We start from the raw sequence: 18,316 nt of genomic DNA, 5'->3' as shown, positions 1-18,316 counted from the left end.
TTTTTTTTTTTTATGCTTCTAAGACTCTTTAAAAAATTGTTACCACAGGGGTTGGGAAGTTGGCTCAGTGGTAGAGCGCTTGCCTTGCATGCCTGAGGCCCTGGGTTCGATTCCTCAGCACCATATAAGCAAAAAGAAAAAAAAAGCCAGAAGTGGCGCTGTGGCTCAAGTGGTAGAGCGCTAGCCTTGAGCTGAAGAGCTGAGGGATAGCACTCAGGCCCAGAGTTCAGGCCCCACAACCGGACCCCCCCCCTAAAAAAATTGTTACTACAAAGGTGATGTACAGAGGGTTTACAGTTACATAAGTCAGGTAATGAGTGTATTTCTTTCTAGACAGTGTCATCTCATTCACCTCCAGTTATTCACTCCCATCCCTACCCACAAGTTATATAGTTTATTTTCAATATTGTGTCTAGTGAACACCATGGCTCAGTCTTTGTCCCTCCATTTCTGTGCCCCCCCACCTCCCAAAAGACATATAGACAAACAAACAAGACAAAAAATAAAGAAAAAACCCTTCATTTCCATTTCTTTGAGTTCATTTCGATAAATATTATTTGGTATAATTAGATGCACATAGGCATTGTGCCTTCGTGTTCCATCCCCAAGAGTATCCTCTTTTGGTCTCTCTTTGTGTAAATACCTAGAGTCCCGTATGATTTATCATGTCCTAGTGTATTTTAGATTTAGCTTCCACATATGAGAGAAAACATTTGTTTCTCTGAGCTTGGCTTACCTCACCTAACATTATTTGTTCTAGGTTCATCCATTTCCCTGAAATGACATAATCTTATTCTTTCTAATGACTGTGTAAAATTCCCTAGTGTATAGGTATCACATTTTTTTTTTGGTCCATGTATCTATTGTGGGGCATCTGAGCTGTTTCTATAACATGGCCATTGTGAATAGTACAGCAATGAACATTCTGTTCAAGTGTCTTTATGGTATCCTGGCTCGTGATGTTCAGGGTAGATATCCAGGAGTGGTATGGCTGGGTCACAGGAAAGACCTATGTTTATTTTTTTGAGGAATCTCCACACTGCTGTCCAGAGTCGTTGTACTAATTTACATTCCTACCAGCAGTGCAGCGCAATAGGATTCCCTTTCCCCCATATCTCTGCCAACATTTGTTGTTGTTCTAATTCACAATGTTGGCCAATCTAACTGGGGTGAGACTGAATCTCAGAGCTGTCAAAACAACTTTCCTTAAGTCCGTGAGACTCTTATCTCCAATAAGCCACCAGAAAACTGGGAGTGGCGCTGTGGCTCAAGTGGTAGAGCTCTAGCCTTGGGCTGAAGAGCTGAGGGACAGCGCCCAGGCCCAGAGTTTAAGCCCCACGACCAAAAACAACAACAACAACAACAAAAACCCCACAACTTTCCTTTATCAGGCCTCACATTTTAATAGCCCAGTCAGCTATCAACTACCTTATCAATGGATGAATCCAATGATATGATTAGCACCTCAAGATGCAATTATCTCTTCATGTACCCTCAATTGTGGAGCAAGCCTTCAACACATGTGTTTTGGAAAATATGTTACATACAAACTACAATAAATGCACAAACTAGCAAATCATTGAAATGCAGTGGTTTGGTAAAACCTTGGTCAACTGGGAGCATGGGGTTGAAGAATCAAAATGACTGCAGCTCCTACTGTTTAAAAAAAATGTTTTGGGCTGGGAAGGTGGCTCAGTGGTAGAGCGCTTGCCTTGCATGCATGAGGCCCTGGGTTTGATTCCTCAGAACCACATAAGCAGAAAAAAAAAGCCAGAAGTGGTGCTGTGACTCAAGTGGTAGAGCACTAGCCTTGAGGTGAAGAGCTGAGGGACAGCACCCAGATCCAGAGTTCAGGCTCACGACCGGACCCCCATCCTCCCCCCAAAATGTTTCCTTATCTGGGCACTGGTGGCTGGTGCCTGTAATCTTAGCTATTCACGAGGCTGAGATCTGAGGATTGTGGTTCAAAGCCAGCCTGGGCAGGAAAGTTCATGAGACTCTTATCTCTAATTAACTACCAGGAAACTAGAAGTGGACCTGTGACTCAAGTGATAAGAGTGTTAGCCTTGAGCAAAAGAGCTCAGGGACTATGCCCCAGCCCCTGAGTTCAAGCCTCATGACCAACAAAAATTAAAAAAAAAATTAAAAAAATTACATTTTAAAAATTGTCCCTCTTAGTTTTTTAAATCCTTGGGACAAAACAAACAAACAAACAAAAAAACCTTTGTTCTCGTGCGTAACCATATTTGCTATATTTAAAAGCAGAGTTTTACAAAAAAAACAAACAAAAAACCCCCCAAAACTGAGTTCTTCTGAAAAAGAAGATGAGTAATTCTCCAAAGAGGTGCCTCTTCTAACTCATTCAAGAGAGTTTCCCCAGATGCTTACTGATGCCCAAAGGCAGTAATTCTAGCAGAATGATGCTGCTGAATTTAAATAGTTTCTTGTGAGAATGCATCTACTTGGAAGAAGTAATCAATTAAACATTTGAGTAAAGGAATATGACCTACAATTTTCTGGGAGACAGCTTCTAGAGGAGGAGGGTGGTTCATATGTAAGGATGCCAGAGGAGAAGAAAAGGGACCACAAAGTCACAGGGAAAGATACAGATAGGGGAGGATGGAGTTTAAGGATGAACTACACCTAGCATAACAGTAGAAGCAGGGGTACCTGGTCTTCCTGGGGAACATAGAGGGCTCTATCTGGAATTGCATACCCAGAAAGTGGAGACGGCCTTAGGGGTCCAGGGTTTCTCATGAGCATGATCGTTGAGCTCACATTTTTGGCCTACAGTTGTTCTGGGCTGGTGAGGCTTCTCTGGGGGTTCCTTTGGTGCATGCCAGCCCCTTCTATATCTGAATGCCTGTCATCTGACCCTCAATGCTGGCTATTACAATTGCCCCAGAGAGGCAATAGAGAGGTGACACTTATGACACTTCTCCTAAAGCCCTTGCTGATAGAAGGAAACACAAAGGACAAAAAGGTTCCTTGTGAGAGAATAAATCCTCTATAACCAAAGCCAGCTGAGAACAGGACTCTAGTTAAGGCTACTTCTGGCTCAAAGCTCTCTCCACACTCCCATCATTACTACAGTTGGCAGCTCCTTAGCAAGTCACACAGAACTCTAATCCAGGTATTCTGTTAGGCCAGAGTGAGGAACTGCTAGTGTTGAAAGTCAAGGCCCAGTAGACTGGAGAAGCCCTTGCTTTGGGGAATGTTAATAATGATACAAAAAGGGCTCAATTGTGTACCACAGCAGCACAGAGGAAACCAAACAAAGCACTGAATTAGCGCAGTATGACCACTCTGGCTATTTCTTTCCTGAGTTGACGCTCAACTCCCATGCCCAAGAGACACAAGATTTTTTGGCAAAGCACAAATATGGTCCTAGACGCCACCATTACACTCAGAGTCAAAGTCACATTATTCCCACCCGATGACCTAGTACACCACAGAACTCAGGGAAATTGGTCAAGTCAAGTCTCATGGTTTCTCTTCTTCCTGTTATCCTGGCTGGAGCCATGTAGGGCTGGTAGATTTGTTTACACATTTGAACATTCCCCTAGAAAATGGCCTGCAAGTTGATGGCTTTTCTTTGATCATGCTAGCCCTAATTTTCCCTGGAAGGAATATGAATGCTTCCTTTCAGCATAGGTAGTCTGCTCTTCTCCATGCTGGCATGGGGACTTGAGTATTAAGGTCCCTAGGAGTTGCGATTTTTCTCTTGCTGTGTGGCTCTAACCTGAGGCTGCTAGAATCATTTGGTCTGCAGCACAATGCTGCAACTGACCTTAAAAAATGTTTCCTACATGAATTTTTTAGTAGAAAACATAAATAAGTAACAGCAAGTCACAGCACAGTCACTCTTTGGAGAAACTCATTAATCATGGAAAACAGGACTCTGCCTGCTGAACCCAGGGACACAGTTAACTCCTGTACCACGCTTGACACTTACAGCCAGCCCCATATTCTTCACAAGTTGGCAGTGCAAAAATTTCTTTTAAATCCTTAGAGAAGCCCTCCCCAAGATCACATTTTTCTTCAGCTAAGACTGCCTGAAGTGTTCTCTTGCAAGTACTACTGGTATTTTATAGAGGGGGAAAAAAGTCACATGGATGATGTGATTTGTGCAAACGTGGCAGGAGATCGAAATCTAGAAGACAGGATAATTTCAAAAGACAAACTTCAGCCATTTATTTTAAACCTCTATTAAATAATGAACACAGGACTGGCACTTGACCCAGAAATTCTGTTATAGAGAAGCATGCGCCCAAAGAGACAATATCAAAGATGTGTACTGCTGAATTGTTTATAATAGTAAAAATAATAAGAACAAAAACCTCAATCCAACCCGAATGTCCATCAGGGGGTACAGTTTATAAACTATCACCTACTAACACAATATGGAATGCTATGCAACAGCTAAAAGGGATGGGAAAAAATCTGTAAGTATGTACAAAAGTGTCCTCATCATGTTAGCAAATGAAAAGAAGCAGCAAGCTGTCCAATAACAAATGCTGTGATACAAGTTCTGTAAAAATAGAACCAAACAAACCCTCAGCTAAACCAAATCACACAATTTGACACAGACATACGTGTTTGCAAAAAAATAAAGAAAGCAAAGCTTGGAAATCAGGCCACAAACTTCCTCTGTGCTTCCCTCTGGGGAAGAGACTGGGGTGCCAACAATAAAATGGACTTTTGCTTTATATTATTGTACTTTTTCAAGGGGTGGTCATCTATAACTGAAATAAACCTTGCTAGATATGTGAGATATGATCCTCTGATCACATTGCTTAGTAATAACCATGCTGGCTGAGTGACTTCCAGAAACCATGTTTGCACCTGCCAGTCTTGTCACCAGTACCTATGCTGCTGCCCTTTCAAATGGCTCCTCTCGTTTCTTGGTCTAATGCCTATGGGAATTTAGTTTTCCTTTGTTTGGAGATGGGGATAGAAGTGTCCTTGGAGGTTAGCCATAGAAAAATCTGACAGTGATATCGGTCCCCAGAAGAGATGTTTGTGGGTCTCCTGGCCACTGGACTTGGGGCTGGCATGGCTTCTGCTGGTAATCTTGAAGCTCTCGGGTTCACCATTGTTCTACATCATGCTTATCTGGAGTTTTGCTCGTTGGTGAGTTTCCAAATCTTTCATCTCTCTAGTTAAGTGTGGAGCCAAAAGAACTCCTCCAAGCAGTCAGTAAAAACATACTGAGGGTAAGGCTTGTGGTCCAATGACTCCTCAGGGTCTGAGTTTTCTGGTTGCATTTGACCTTAAAACACACTCCCCTGCACCTGTCTAGATCAGGGCTTAATTAAGTCTTATGCTACTACTAGCCTCTAACTTATTTATATAAGGCAATTTTCCCTCCTGCTGATTGTAAGATCATCAGCTGGTGCTCCCCTCTCCCCTCCTTTTACTCTCTTTGGTTGGGTTTGTTTTGTGTTTTCTTTGGGCCATCATTGAAGTGGATGAAAGGGAAATTATAGCTGTGAGAGCCCCAGTGCTCTGCACAATTAAAGAGAAAAAAACAAGCCTGCACCTAACCGTCACAGCTTGCTTCAGATGTGCGGCCCACAACACAGACAAATCCCAACTTCAAAATGAAGCCCTTTTCATCACAGATTACAAAAAGGCCACAATGTTTGTGCAAAACAACCATGGAGCCAGTGAAGAGTTTGGAGGAAAACAAACACCGTGCCACATTGGCTTGGCTGGGCTTCGGTTATCTGGGCTAGGAGGGCAGAACACACATGCAAACCATCAAACAGGACCAGGTAGGAGCAGAAACAGAACACACTGGGCCTTGACATCTGGTATTTATGATCCATGGAAATACAATTCCTGTAACATTTATGCTTCAGCTAAGTCTAAGGGTAATTCAATGAAGAATGTTTACTGGTAACTGTGCTCAGTTTGACATATAAAATTGGAGGTCTAACAGTCTGTCATGTCAGAGGCGAATGGGTCCCTCTAAAATAAGCCTTGGCACTAGGATTCAGGTGTGATAGTTCCTCAATGTGGCTCCTAAACCATAATGTTAATGAAACATAAGTAATGGCTAATTTAATTCAGACTGGGCAAATTTGGTCCTAGTTCATATCAGGAAAATGTTGACTGAGTCGGGGTTGTTGCTTGAAATAAACACTTTTGAGATATTTTCATTTTATCTTTTTACTAATGGGAACAAATGGTTTTCAGGAGAGCCAAGTGATATTTAGACAAAATGGGTAATTGTGCTTGGCATTGTGGGAACAAACAATGCGGCAATCATGGACATTCTACTCTCTGCTCCTGCAGAGGGCAGATAATGACATCTATGCTGAGCCATCTGTACTAACACAGTTTTCAGTAAGATCTGAAAACAGAAGCCTGGCTCCTTGGAACAGTGCTTGGACAGGTTTTACAGCTGTAAAAAGCAGGCTCCCTAAGTCTAGGTTTGGATAGGACATAGGAAAGCAGGGCTCTGAGAAAAATAGGGTCCTCTGGACAACTCACTCTCCATAGGATCTTTCAGGATGGTTCTCGGAGCACCAAGAAAAGCCTCTTGGCAGATGGACGAATTCTGATGACTCTAGAATTCATCAGTAATGGAAAATCCTTTGTGACCCATTCTTGACTCCTCTTTGAAAACCTTGACCAACTTGTCATTCTATAGGTTTTGTGAATCTCACTGTGATTAAAGTATTTTCTCTAACTAGATCACTAACTGCTCAAACAGAAGGACCAAGAACAAATACTTTCCCAAGAAGATGAGGCTTTTTGAGTGGGGTTTCCTATTTCATAGTCTTTCTTTTTTTATGGCTCTTTTTCTTATAAAATGTTTCTTCATGATAGTTCCAGGATCACAGTATCATTATCTTCAAGGCTTGCTCAGAAATGCTATTGTCCCTGCTTTTGTTTTTTGCTTTTTTTCCTGGGGAATCACTCATAAATTGAGGATGAATGCCCCGTGAAGTCTGAGTTTGGTAGGTGAGGGGTAAGATGTCAGTATTGTTTCTCCAAAGGAAGTGATTTTTGTCTCTGTGGAGCTGAGTACATGATTCAGCTGAGCTGGTCCCAGTCCCCCTGAGGCCCTTTGAAAGTAGAGTCCAACCTCCAGGGATTTGCCATCAAGAGAAATTTTGTGGAATCACATTTAGCAATTTAGCACTTAGCAACTTTCACAAAATCCCACACCAATCATAAAAGTTGGCTCAGCTGCACAAATTGGATGAAACTCTTAACAAGCAGTAATAAAAATAAAAAGAAGGAAAGGCTGGCATTCAGCCTCCAGGAGAAAACCCACCTACTGCCCACAGAAATGTCCTGTAGCTCAGAAGGTGATGTGGATACTTTGAAAACATCAAGTTGTTCAAAGCCTACACTTGGTTCTCACAGGCAAAAGGATTAAAAAGAACCCAGATGTTTGTATAAAAAATATCATCATTTTATTACATTCCACACAATACATTTTCAAATAGTTTCCAACGTCCACAAGTTATTTTGACACACAGGCAACTGAGCGATGTAGGGATGTCACAGTTATAGGAGAAGGGATAAGAATAGGAAGTAAAAATCTTTAGGTTTTTCTGATTTTTGTTGTTCTTTGGTAATTTTTGATTAGGTGTTTGCTTGCCTGTTAGTTTTGTTCTAAAGACAGGGTCTTTTTAAAGATTAAATGTCAATCTCAGAAATATTATTATATTTCCTATTCTTTTTTTTAATCCCAAAATATGGGACAAAGGAAAGAAGATGATCTTACTTTTATTTTGAACGTCCTGTTTTATCAATTTCAATGCTATGATTGTTTGTTCTGCCTTTCTCAGCAATCAGGTGATAGCAATTGCTAGTATAACATTGAAGAAGGATTTTTTTTCACCCCAGAGATAAAGGCTTCCCTCTGGGAGATGCCATGAAACTTCTTGTAAGGCCAAAGCTTTCCTAGCCCAAGCTAGTCCTTCAGCTCATGCATTCTCTCACTTCATATTTTAATAGTTGCTCTCATTGCTTTGTCTTCTGAGAAGCAACTGTATACACATGCATACATGCATCCACCTGCCCAGTCCATTTTTCTTAGAAGGGAGTGACTCTTTTCTCCCTCCGAGCTTTTTAAAGCTGCAAGGCATTGAATTTTACAAAAGAGCTGCCCTTTTAGCATAGTACCTGGATAATACTATGAAGGTTGCTGGGATGGAGAGAGAGGGAAGAGAAAGAAAAGGAGAGAGGGGAGAGAGAGAAAGAGAGAGGGGGAGAGAGAGAGAGAGAGAGAGAGAGAGAGAGAGAGAGAGAGAGAGAGAATATCTCTAGCGGAAGTGTATATCATGGGATTCACCAAGATTTGAAGAGCCTCACAGTCTCAGCTATGGCCTGTACATAAAGATGCTGCATGGGGCATTGGATATAAGCAAATCCACAAAGTGGTTGCCATTACTTTAAAAGAAAGGCTTGGGTGGAGTGGGGGTGGAGGGAGTAATGCTCAGGGCTACCCAACAACTGGGTCCTGTAGCAGGCTGGCTAGATTTTCCAGGTGTGTTTTCCTGGTGCCTCCCTCTATGGGGCACCTGCAGGAATGTCGACCATTTCAAAGGAATGTCTGGCCCCAAACTCATCTGGATGTGATCACCCTTAGTACAAAGCCCTCAGTGACAGGCATGGGAGTTGTCACATGGCCTCCTGGGCTCTTGCTCCCCACTCTCCTCTTCCCTCTCCTCTGCACACTGCCCCCCCCCCATTCTTGCTTCCTCCTCCATCTCCAGCTGAGGAAGGACACTTCTTGAAATCTCAAGGTAGCTTGCTCTAGCCTTTCATCTTTCCTTTTCCTGGCAGGGCTGCTGTAGCGGAGACAGAGTAATTCTTTGAAATAGAACAAGAGTGGGAGAGCACAGGTCTTTCAGGAGGATGAAACGAAGCAGATGCAAAAGCCGAGTGTGTGCTGGAGGGACCTATCTGGATATTCTGAACGCATGCTAAAAGCTTCTCTTCCCAAGCAACCAAAATAAAAATCATTAGTATTTTGTTCTTAGAAGGTACCTGGAGGCTTTCAGTCCAGGCAACTGTCTTTGGAGAGGATTTTACACTTCCCCAGTGGATTCCTAGCAGGAAGGGAAAAACAAAAACAAATGCCCCCAAGGCTGAGGCACAGTACGCTGGAAATCTTAAAGTACTCATTTTCTGCCAGTGGAATGGACTTGTCATTTAATCCAACCTATGTACAGTATCATTAGGCGACTGCTCTGTGACATCCTCCTTCTCTCTGTGTGGCTTAGAGAAGAAATGGACAGCAGTGGATGGATACATTTTTACTCTTGTATCTTCTCTCTGACCATACAGAACATCTGGATATACCAGGCCAGCCCGTGAGGGTACATTTGCCAGATGCTATGAATGCATTATGGGGTAGCACATTGGTACATTTAAACAAATGATTACTTTCTATTCTTTCATAATATCGAAATAAGTCAGTTGGACAGACTTATGGATTCAGGCACACATTAACACCATGAAAGGAAAGCAAATGACCCCCTTTCTCCCCCATATTTTACAAACATTACTACAATGGCCGATATAATACAAAAGAATAGCTTCTTACTCAACCCCTTCCCACACTGGGCGCAGTAATACCCTGGGGTAAGGAGACTTTGAAAAGACAACACATGAGTCCTTCCTTCTCCTCTCTTCTCTCCTCTTCCTCTTCCTCTTGTTCTCAATTTAAGCAGACTACTGTTTTCCTTACATCCGTCCCAGATTTGTTATTCTCTATGACTTATTCCATAATTGGACTTAAACTGATCAAAGCTAAACATTCATTATGACTTTTTTCTTCTTCTTCTTTTTTTTTTTTTAATAAGGCAACATGAGACATATTTGCTTCAGGGCTGGAAGGCGAGATGGTTCCACACACCCAGTGGTGGTTAACTCATAGAAACATGACAAGAGGGTCATGTGTGAGTGGGGTCAGGAACCTTCCTCTGGGGTCAGGTGGGCTGGGGATGGGGTAGGGAGGTAAGGAATTTTCTAGATACCTGGAGATGACCATGAGAGCCAAAAGAAACCCAGCCAGAGCTAGATAAGGCAACAAAAAGCTTCAATCTCTTCTCCAAGTAAACAAAACTTGTACAGTATATTATTTTCTTACAACATGTCCCCCAGGAGAAGCAACACAAGAGTGAAAGGGGCCCCTCTCTGCACACACCCACACACTCCCCCATACACAATAGAACCAGTCTCTCCCGCACACACCCACACACTGCATAGACACAAAGCTATTCACACGCACGGGCATAGACTATGTACATACACACAGAGCCAGGTTCCTCTCAAGACTCCTGGCAGCCTGCCCATGGAGAGGAGGGATGGGATAAGGCAAGGAGAGAAAACAAGAGAACCAGTCTCTGAAAGAAAACCAGTTGAGCCTGGAGTTGTGAACTGCTTAGGGTAGATCTCTTCTCATATTCCAAGATGCAGCATTACAGTTGGGTTTTGTTGGTTTGGAATCACTATATATATATGTATATATATACATATATATATATATAAAATAATAATGAATAAAGAGAAAAGGGAAAAAGAAAGAAGAAAGACAAAGAGAAAGGAAAAAAGAAAAGGAAGCAAAGAAAGAGAAAAGAACACGAACAAGAAAGAAAAGAAAGAGCAAAACAAGGCGCCCACCCCCCAGGCAAACAAACAAACGGAGGAACCAACCACCCCTGGAGAATGATTGGGGGTGGACGGGTCTCCCAGTCAGGGGCCCCGGGGGGAGAGAGATGGACGGAGAGTTTACACAGAGACTAGGCGAGGAGGAAAAAGTGCAAAAAATCGAGGCCACGTGTTTGCAGTCTTTCTCGTTTGTTTGGGTGCTGTCCTTGCTTCGGGCCTCAGCAGTGCGAGCCGCGGTCTTGCTCTAGCTTAATGGTTAGGGTGGGCTCCACCGCCAGAGGGGCCCCGTTGGAGTAGTGGGAGGTTTTGTAGGTGATGGAGTGATCGGTCTTCTTGGCCGCATAGCGGAACCGGTGGTAGTGGAGCACCAGGGCCAGGGCGACGGAGACCAGCACCAGCACCGCGCCCCCGGCGGCCATTACGTAATACCAGTAGGCTGGGATGGGCTGCACGGGCACCGTGTCCACGGTGGGCGCCGCCCCTGGCGGGAGGGTGCCCCCTGGGGGAGAGACACAGAAGAGTGTTGCTAGACTGAGAGCATGCAGACTCATCCAAAAGAAAAAGAACAATACTAATTTAAAAAAAAAAAGGAGAGAGAGAGAAACACATACATGCTTTTGGGGGTGCACAGAGAAAGGGGGAGGGGGCACCGAGGTGGGGCTCAGTCGTTAGTATGTGATGCTCTTTCCTACTCATCCCTCATGTTTTTAGAGAGGAAGACACAGGCTCAGAGAGGTTCCATCCAAAGTGATTCAGCTGGTATGTAATAAGTCTGGGATTCAACCAAGAGTTGGATAATTACAGAACTGGTTTTTTTTTTTCTTTCCTCTTCCTGCATAACCACAACCACTTTATAAAATATAAAAGCACTTATATATTCTCTCTTCTCTCTCTCTCCTCTCTCTCTTTCTCTCTCTCACACACACAGATGCTGCAAAGACTGCTGGGATTCTGTTAGGCCTATCCTTCACGTGGGTGGAAATGCCATATTTGGTGTGGCTGGCCAGCATTCTCAAACAATGTATTAATTAAGCTGGCTAGACATGAAGGTAAATTCCAACTTGGCTTGCCAAGGTTTCTGCGCCCATTGAAATCAGCCTGGTCTTGTATAAACAGGTCAATTACTACTGTCAAGCAACGACTCACTCTTCTTCTTCTTTTTTAAACAATTGGACATAGGATTTTAAAAGCCGATTGGATGGGAAGTTGCAACAGGAAATGTGGGCACAAAGCGCAAGAGGGTACGTGCGAGCCACGGTGAGTAGGCAAAGGGAGGGAGATCATTCTTAATCATGGAAAAGAGAACCAGGAGAGAAAGCTAGCAGGGGATTTAAAGGCTGCCACGTTCACTGGCCGGCCTCTGGTTGCCATGGAGACGCTGTAGTAGATTTAAGCCCAGGGTAACTCCGGAGAAAGACTGGCTAGATTCCCACTTGATGCAAAACAGTGCTACAACTCGATTCTCCCAAAGATTTACATCAGATGAGAATCTGGCCCAGAAAGGACTAGGCGCTTTTGAGCTTGCCAAAACCAGACATGATCTTTACTTCTGAAAAATGATGTATGCTTAACCTATGAAAAATACCTCCCTAGCTGCTGGCATCAAGTGCTGGTGGCCAAAAGACGTGTCTTCCTACCCATAGGGTAAGCCAAAGGGCCGGGGTCTGGAAGCGGGGGTATGCGGCTGCCTCTTCATGCATCAACTTAACTGCTCTGTGAGTGTGCGCGCCTTTGATTGTCAGGCAGCCTGGCTTCCTTTATATTCTACCTCCTGGAGTCTCTCCGAGCTCCTCCTCAAGCAGAAGGAACTCTCATCTCTGTTTTACCTAAGAATCTGCATAAAAGCAGCATCCAATAAATGCCACTCAACCAAAGCATATACTCCTAATTTACTCAGCATTCTTGAGTTCCTGTAGCTTGAACCCCAGAATGCCTCTCTTTTCCTTTGGAGGAATAGCTGAGAGGTATGTTAGAACTTCTAATGTCTTCTCAGAAGTCACACACACACAAAAGGCTATTTTGTATTGGAAAATCTTTCAGAGCTGTCCGAACTAGCCAGCTTGGAATCGCTGCTTCTTTCAATTGTTTTTGGAGCTCTCCCTCCAGTAAGGTTCACGGCTACCCCTCGGGCCATCAGAAGTCCCATGAAATTGGAGGGATCAAGGCTGCACCCTCCTCTGGACAGTCACCTCTGCATCCCTGGGGTAGAGGTGGGGTCCCAAAATTAAAGGGTCCCCTGAAGACCACTTTTAATAACTCACCTTCGCACACATTACCACATCTTCTTCTTTTCTTTGTCCCCAAACTATTTTCCTACCTTTAATAATTTCATTACTGTAGGTGTCTCTCTTTCTCTTTTATTTGTGATCATGTTGGAAACGGCTCACAGAAAGAGAAAGAAAAAGAAAGATCCTAAAAATGCTTCCTTGAAGTGGTAAACTGGCCTTCAACTCACAACCCAGATCACTAAGGATATCTACTGCCTCAGACCCATCTTGCAGCTGGATGTTTGTATGAGTTCACAAGAATGCAGAAGCAACACAGTGTAGGGATGAACTCAGAATTCCTGAGCACCATCCCTCTTTTCCCCCCACAAATATGTTGTCAGATTTGCCTCTGACCATAGTGACGGGTAATCCTCTAATGAGACTGTGGCTTACCCATCACAGAAAAGTGCCTGATCAGACCACAAAAGTAGAAGCACAAATTTTTCTATCAAGCAGAACACAGTAACCACTACTAACGTTACTTCTGTCACCAGCTGGTCTCAGTTCAAAGGTCAAAGGTTCACTTTCTCTCTCAGTTAATACATTGGTTCCTAACAAGAAATATACGACCCAGGGCTCCAAGTGCTAGGGCTGAAGGAGGATGAAGCCTTACAACTACTTGGACAGCATTTCCAATGATAAACTCAAAGTTGGGGAGCAATGAAGAGAACCTTCCTCCCTGATGGAGGAAGGTTAACTCACAATACTTGGATTACAAACCCAGAATCAGAGATAAGGCCTATCACCACAGAGTTTTGTTCTGTTTTGGAAAGTGGACTCCACTTTAGGTAAAACACCATCTTCCCTTTTCCTACCAATGCTCCCTCCCCTGAAATGATCAGCATATAGTAATGAATGATAAAAGTAATTTTGACATGAAATTGGCCACTCAATTAGTTTACTTAGCTGGGTGCGTGTTAGCTCATGCCTGTAATCCCAACTACTCAGGAGGCTGAGATCTGAGTATTGCAGTTCAAAGCCAACTTGGGCAGGAAAGTTTGTGAGACTCTTATCTCCAAGTAAGCACCAAAAAAGCCAGAAGCAGTGCTTTGGCTTAAGTGGTAAAGTGTGAGTCTGGAGCAAAAAACCTTAGGGACAGCATCCAGACTCTGAACTCAGGCCCCATATAAATAAATAAATAAATAAATACATAGATAGATAGATAGATAGATAGATACACAGATAATGGTTACTTGGACATCTAAGAAAACATACAACGTGAATTTGTGTTAATGGAGGTTACAAAAGACAGGATATGACTAACAGTGTTTTCCTCATCCTCAAATGAACACGTTTTAAATGATCTGATGCTGGGAGCCAGGTTTCCCAGAACATTTTCTGGCTATAGATTGTGCAGATAGATTGTGCTGCTTAGAATCTGGCTTTGTCCCAGCCTTGAAGGGCTATATGCTAATGGGGCTGTGGTTTGACACTTAGAGAAATAAAGGTGATAAATCAGTGAGTTAAATCTGTACCCAAAGCACCCGCCCAGACCACACTAGCAATCTAATGAATGCCAGATGGATGGATAAATGGATAGATGGATGGAAGGACAGATGGATGGACAGATGGATGGAGGACTGGGTTTTGAACTGATTTTCAGACCCTCTGGAAAATACTGATGGCCCTCTGGTACTTCATAGAACAATTATTCTCAGAAAATGCTAGTGATGTTGCTTACTTATATGGTACCTCTATGAGAAGGTAGAAAAAAGTGTCTACTTTGAGCAGATGCCACCTGTACCAGGTGTCCAGATTGATAAGTAGTTGGATTTTAGCCCTACCTAACTGCTCAGCCTTATGGAATGGCTAGACCATTGCTTTACAATAAGGATCCTGGGCCAGATACCCTTACCTGGGAGAAAATAAGGCCAATAAGCCTTTAACTTTGCCTAGCACTGGTGATATATTGGCCTAACTTTCCCTTTGATGGTTTTAACTTATACTGCTTGCTGCATATCTTTTTCCCCCCATTCAGAAAATGCATTCAATTCCTGAACTATTTTTCATTAATTTCCACCCCTAATTTCCCACAAAGTTTTCTCATTGTTTGAGGTAATGAGAAACATATTTAAATAGTCAATGACTCCAAGTATATTTGAAAGGTTGAGCTGGCTCCCATCTGTAAAAGTTCCATGCTCCCTGGAGAAAAGCAACGTGAATGCAAAGAATTTGAATATTGAGAAACAATAAATTCTGAGACACCACACATGGGAAAAATAAGAAAAGAAATTACAATTAGGTAGTATTTCTTCCATTCCTATTTGCAAGTGAGGTTACTGATTAAATGAGCCATTAGGAAATGTAGTTATAAGAACAGCAGCAGTGAACGGACTTCTGTGGGACTGCCATTGGTGTACGGGCTTTACATGAATTATCATGTTTATTTCTCAAGACCCTTGGATGGAACACAGGAGGATTTGTATGGACATGTGATTTTTCTCCTGGTTTTACCTGGAGGAAAACTTAGGCACAGGCAGAGTAAAACCCAAAAGATGGCCCAGAGCTCTCAGAAGTACTACACACTGCTTCTAAGAGTCTGAGTTAGAACTGGAACCAAGTGAGCTGACTCCTCAGCCTATGTTATAAATCATGGGTCAGCCAACTGCAGGCTGAAGGGGACAAATTCAGCCAACTTCCTGTTTTTATAAATAAAGTTTTATTAGAACACAGCAACCTTCTTTGGTTACAAGTCCTGCAGGGTTGCTTTTGCACTTCAGTGGCAGAATGTGTGTGAGACTGTATATTCTCCAAAGCTGGAAATATTGACTATTTGGCCTTTCACAGAACACTTTTGAAGACCCTTTGGTAACCAAGAAAGACCTGGCTAGAAAGCAGCCCTCTTGCTTTCTGCCTCTCACTCTGTCTGAACCTGTCTAAGGATTGTCATAGCTCAGTCAAGGCAGGTTCTCCCAGAATACCTTTAAAGAGAAAGCATCTCCTATGTCTATGTTCACAGAATGTCACCCAGACCTAAAAGAGCCATATAGGATCTGTCTGAAAGACACCAAGGGAGACTCCTCCCTTGCTGTAAAACAAGACTCTTTGAACATAAAACTATTTTAGGCCTGTCTTGTCTGCAGAAGCCTTCCTATACCTGTTGAGAATGAAGTGCTGGTGAAGGGACATTTCAGATAAAAAAAGGTTTGTTTAATTTATGAAATTAAATAGCAGCAAAGGGTCGTGTCCACTAGAAAAGTTTATAGAAGATAATAGAAGAATGCATTCATGTTCGCCGACTTGTTTGGAAAGGGGATGTCGAAGTACAAAGCATATCTGAGACATGACTTTCTGTCTGGCTGATGAGCACGGAGGGAGAGTCATGGCAGGTTTTCGGGGAGCTCACAGGAAGACACGTGGGGCCCTGTCTGCACCCCCATGCCTTTCTAAGAAGGCCTCTAAATTCAGATCCCTGGCTGGCTGAAGCCTCGGGACCCTTCCCCTGGTCTGGGTGGCACCTGTGCTACCTCTTACAGACCTGTCTGGTGTATTCTTAGAAAGAGATGCAATTTCTGAGAAACATTTTCTTCTATCCTTCGACAAAGCTGCCTGCAGCAGCTGTTTTGCTGAGCTGTAACTGGTGGGGAGGGTCTGACCTTGGTGACAGGAGAGGCTGTGCACACAAGCACATTTCACAAGGAGTGCCTGCCTTGGTGTCCCTTGGGCAAGAATGGCAGCCAAGACCTTCCCCGGCTCACACATCCACCCTCATCCTTCCTCCTCAGCAACACCTCGCCTTAATCTGGCAGCTGGAGATGGGAGCAGGAGAAAGAGGAGGATTGTAACATCACAGCTGCCTAAATTGGGACCCTGGCAGGGGTTGGGAGCACTTCTCTCTCTGTCTTTCACGGGAGCATTACATAAAAAGATCACTGTTTAACCCTCTCTGTGATTTCAAGGACACCATGCTGTATAGGAAAAGGGAGCTGAAGGCGAAAGACAGCCTGAGTCCAGGCCAGGGATAGAGGCAATGAGGGTGAAGGTGAGGATGGAGAAACGAGAGAGACACACCAAAGAATATGTTGGCACCAAGTAAACAACTTAAAACGAGGCCTAGAGTCAGATGCCAGCCACCCTGGTATTATCCCCACAGGGGTCTCTTAAGACTTAGCTGGGTGCTAGTTGCTCACCCCTGTCATTCTAGCTACTCAGGAGGCTGAGATCTGAGGATTGATGTTCAAAGCCAGATCAGGTATAAAAGTCCATGAGACTCTAATCTCTAAGTAACCAACAAAAAGCTGGAAGTGGAGCTGTGGCTCAAGTAGTAGAGTACCAACCTTGTGCGAAAAGGCAATTCCCAATACTAGCAGAAAAGAAAAAAAAAAGCAAAAATAAAAAGCTCGGCACTGGTGGCTCATGACTGTAATCCTAGCTACTCAGGAGGCTGAGATCTGAAGATCAAGGTTCAAAGCCAGCCTGGGCAGGAAAGCCTGTGAGACTCTTATCGCCAATAAACCACTCACAAAACTGGAAGTGGCACTGTGGCTCAAGTGGTAGAGTGCTAGCCTTGAGCTAAATAGCTGAGAGACAGCACCCAGGCCCAGAGTTCAAGCCCCATGACTGACAAAAACAAACAAAACAAAAAACAAACAAAAAAAAGAGACGTGTCCTCCATGCTATGAGAAGCCTTTGATGCACATTTTCTCCTGGTTGTACCTGGATGAAAATTACAAAGGACAGCAGAAAGGCATCCAGTAGGGCTGGGAATGTGGCTTAGTGGGTGGAGTGCTTGCCTACCATGCATGAAACCCTGGGTTTGATTGCTTAGTACCACATAAACAGAAAAGGCTGGAAGTGGCACTGTGGCTCAAGTGGTAGAGTGCTAAGCTTTGAGCAAAAGAAGCTCAAGGTCAGTGCCCAGGGTCTGAATTCAAGTCCCAGAACTGACACACACAAAAAAAACCCAAACAAACAAAAAGCAAACAAACAAAGGCATCCAGCACCCTGAGAAGTGGTCTGAGACATAAACCTATGTGTACTCATATCCAGCAATAGAGTTTTCTTTATCATTCATTAGTGTAAGGCAGCAGTTCACAGTCCTCTGCTCTGTGGACAACCTTTCCTGTGCATTAGGTCTGGGTTTCCATGAGTCTCTGACAGGTAGAGTACCAGGCCAGGGGCCTTTGTTCCAGTTACACTCAAAGCCTGCAGCCTCCAACAAGAAGAAATCTTGTCATTATCCTGAGCTGCTAAAGCTAACTATCTGGTCAATAGCTACCAAGCTCTGATTACCGGCTTTATATACTCTTTTTTTTTTTTTAAATGTCAGTCATAGGGCTTGAACTCGGGGCCTGGGGCCCTGTCCCTGAATTCTTTTGCTCAAGGCTAGTGCTCTACCACTTAAGCCACAGCACCACTTCTGGTTTTTGAGTGGTTAATTGGAGATAAGAGTCTCACAGGGACTTTTCTAC

The 18,316-nt window shown here is 43.5% G+C and overlaps 1 protein-coding gene across 2 annotated transcripts in view; it reads right to left on the bottom strand.

Annotated features, from left to right (window-relative positions):
* Positions 1-18,316, bottom strand: part of Nrp2 (neuropilin 2) — a 126,390-nt gene that overhangs the window by 16,148 nt on the left and 91,926 nt on the right. The window contains exon 16 of one of the 2 annotated variants that reach the window (XM_013010478.1): positions 10,794-11,137. The exons of the other annotated variant lie outside the window; for it this stretch is intronic. Coding sequence (XP_012865932.1) covers positions 10,857-11,137 — 281 coding nt within the window. The 3' untranslated portion in view covers positions 10,794-10,856. Of the gene's footprint in view, positions 1-10,793; positions 11,138-18,316 lie in introns of those variants that run through there. 2 annotated transcript variants of the gene reach the window in all.

This window comes from Dipodomys ordii, unplaced genomic scaffold (genome assembly GCF_000151885.1).
Source record: "Dipodomys ordii isolate 6190 unplaced genomic scaffold, Dord_2.0 Scaffold1, whole genome shotgun sequence".
Classification (NCBI taxonomy): domain Eukaryota; kingdom Metazoa; phylum Chordata; class Mammalia; order Rodentia; family Heteromyidae; genus Dipodomys; species Dipodomys ordii.
This window is presented reverse-complemented; position numbering and strand designations above follow the sequence as displayed.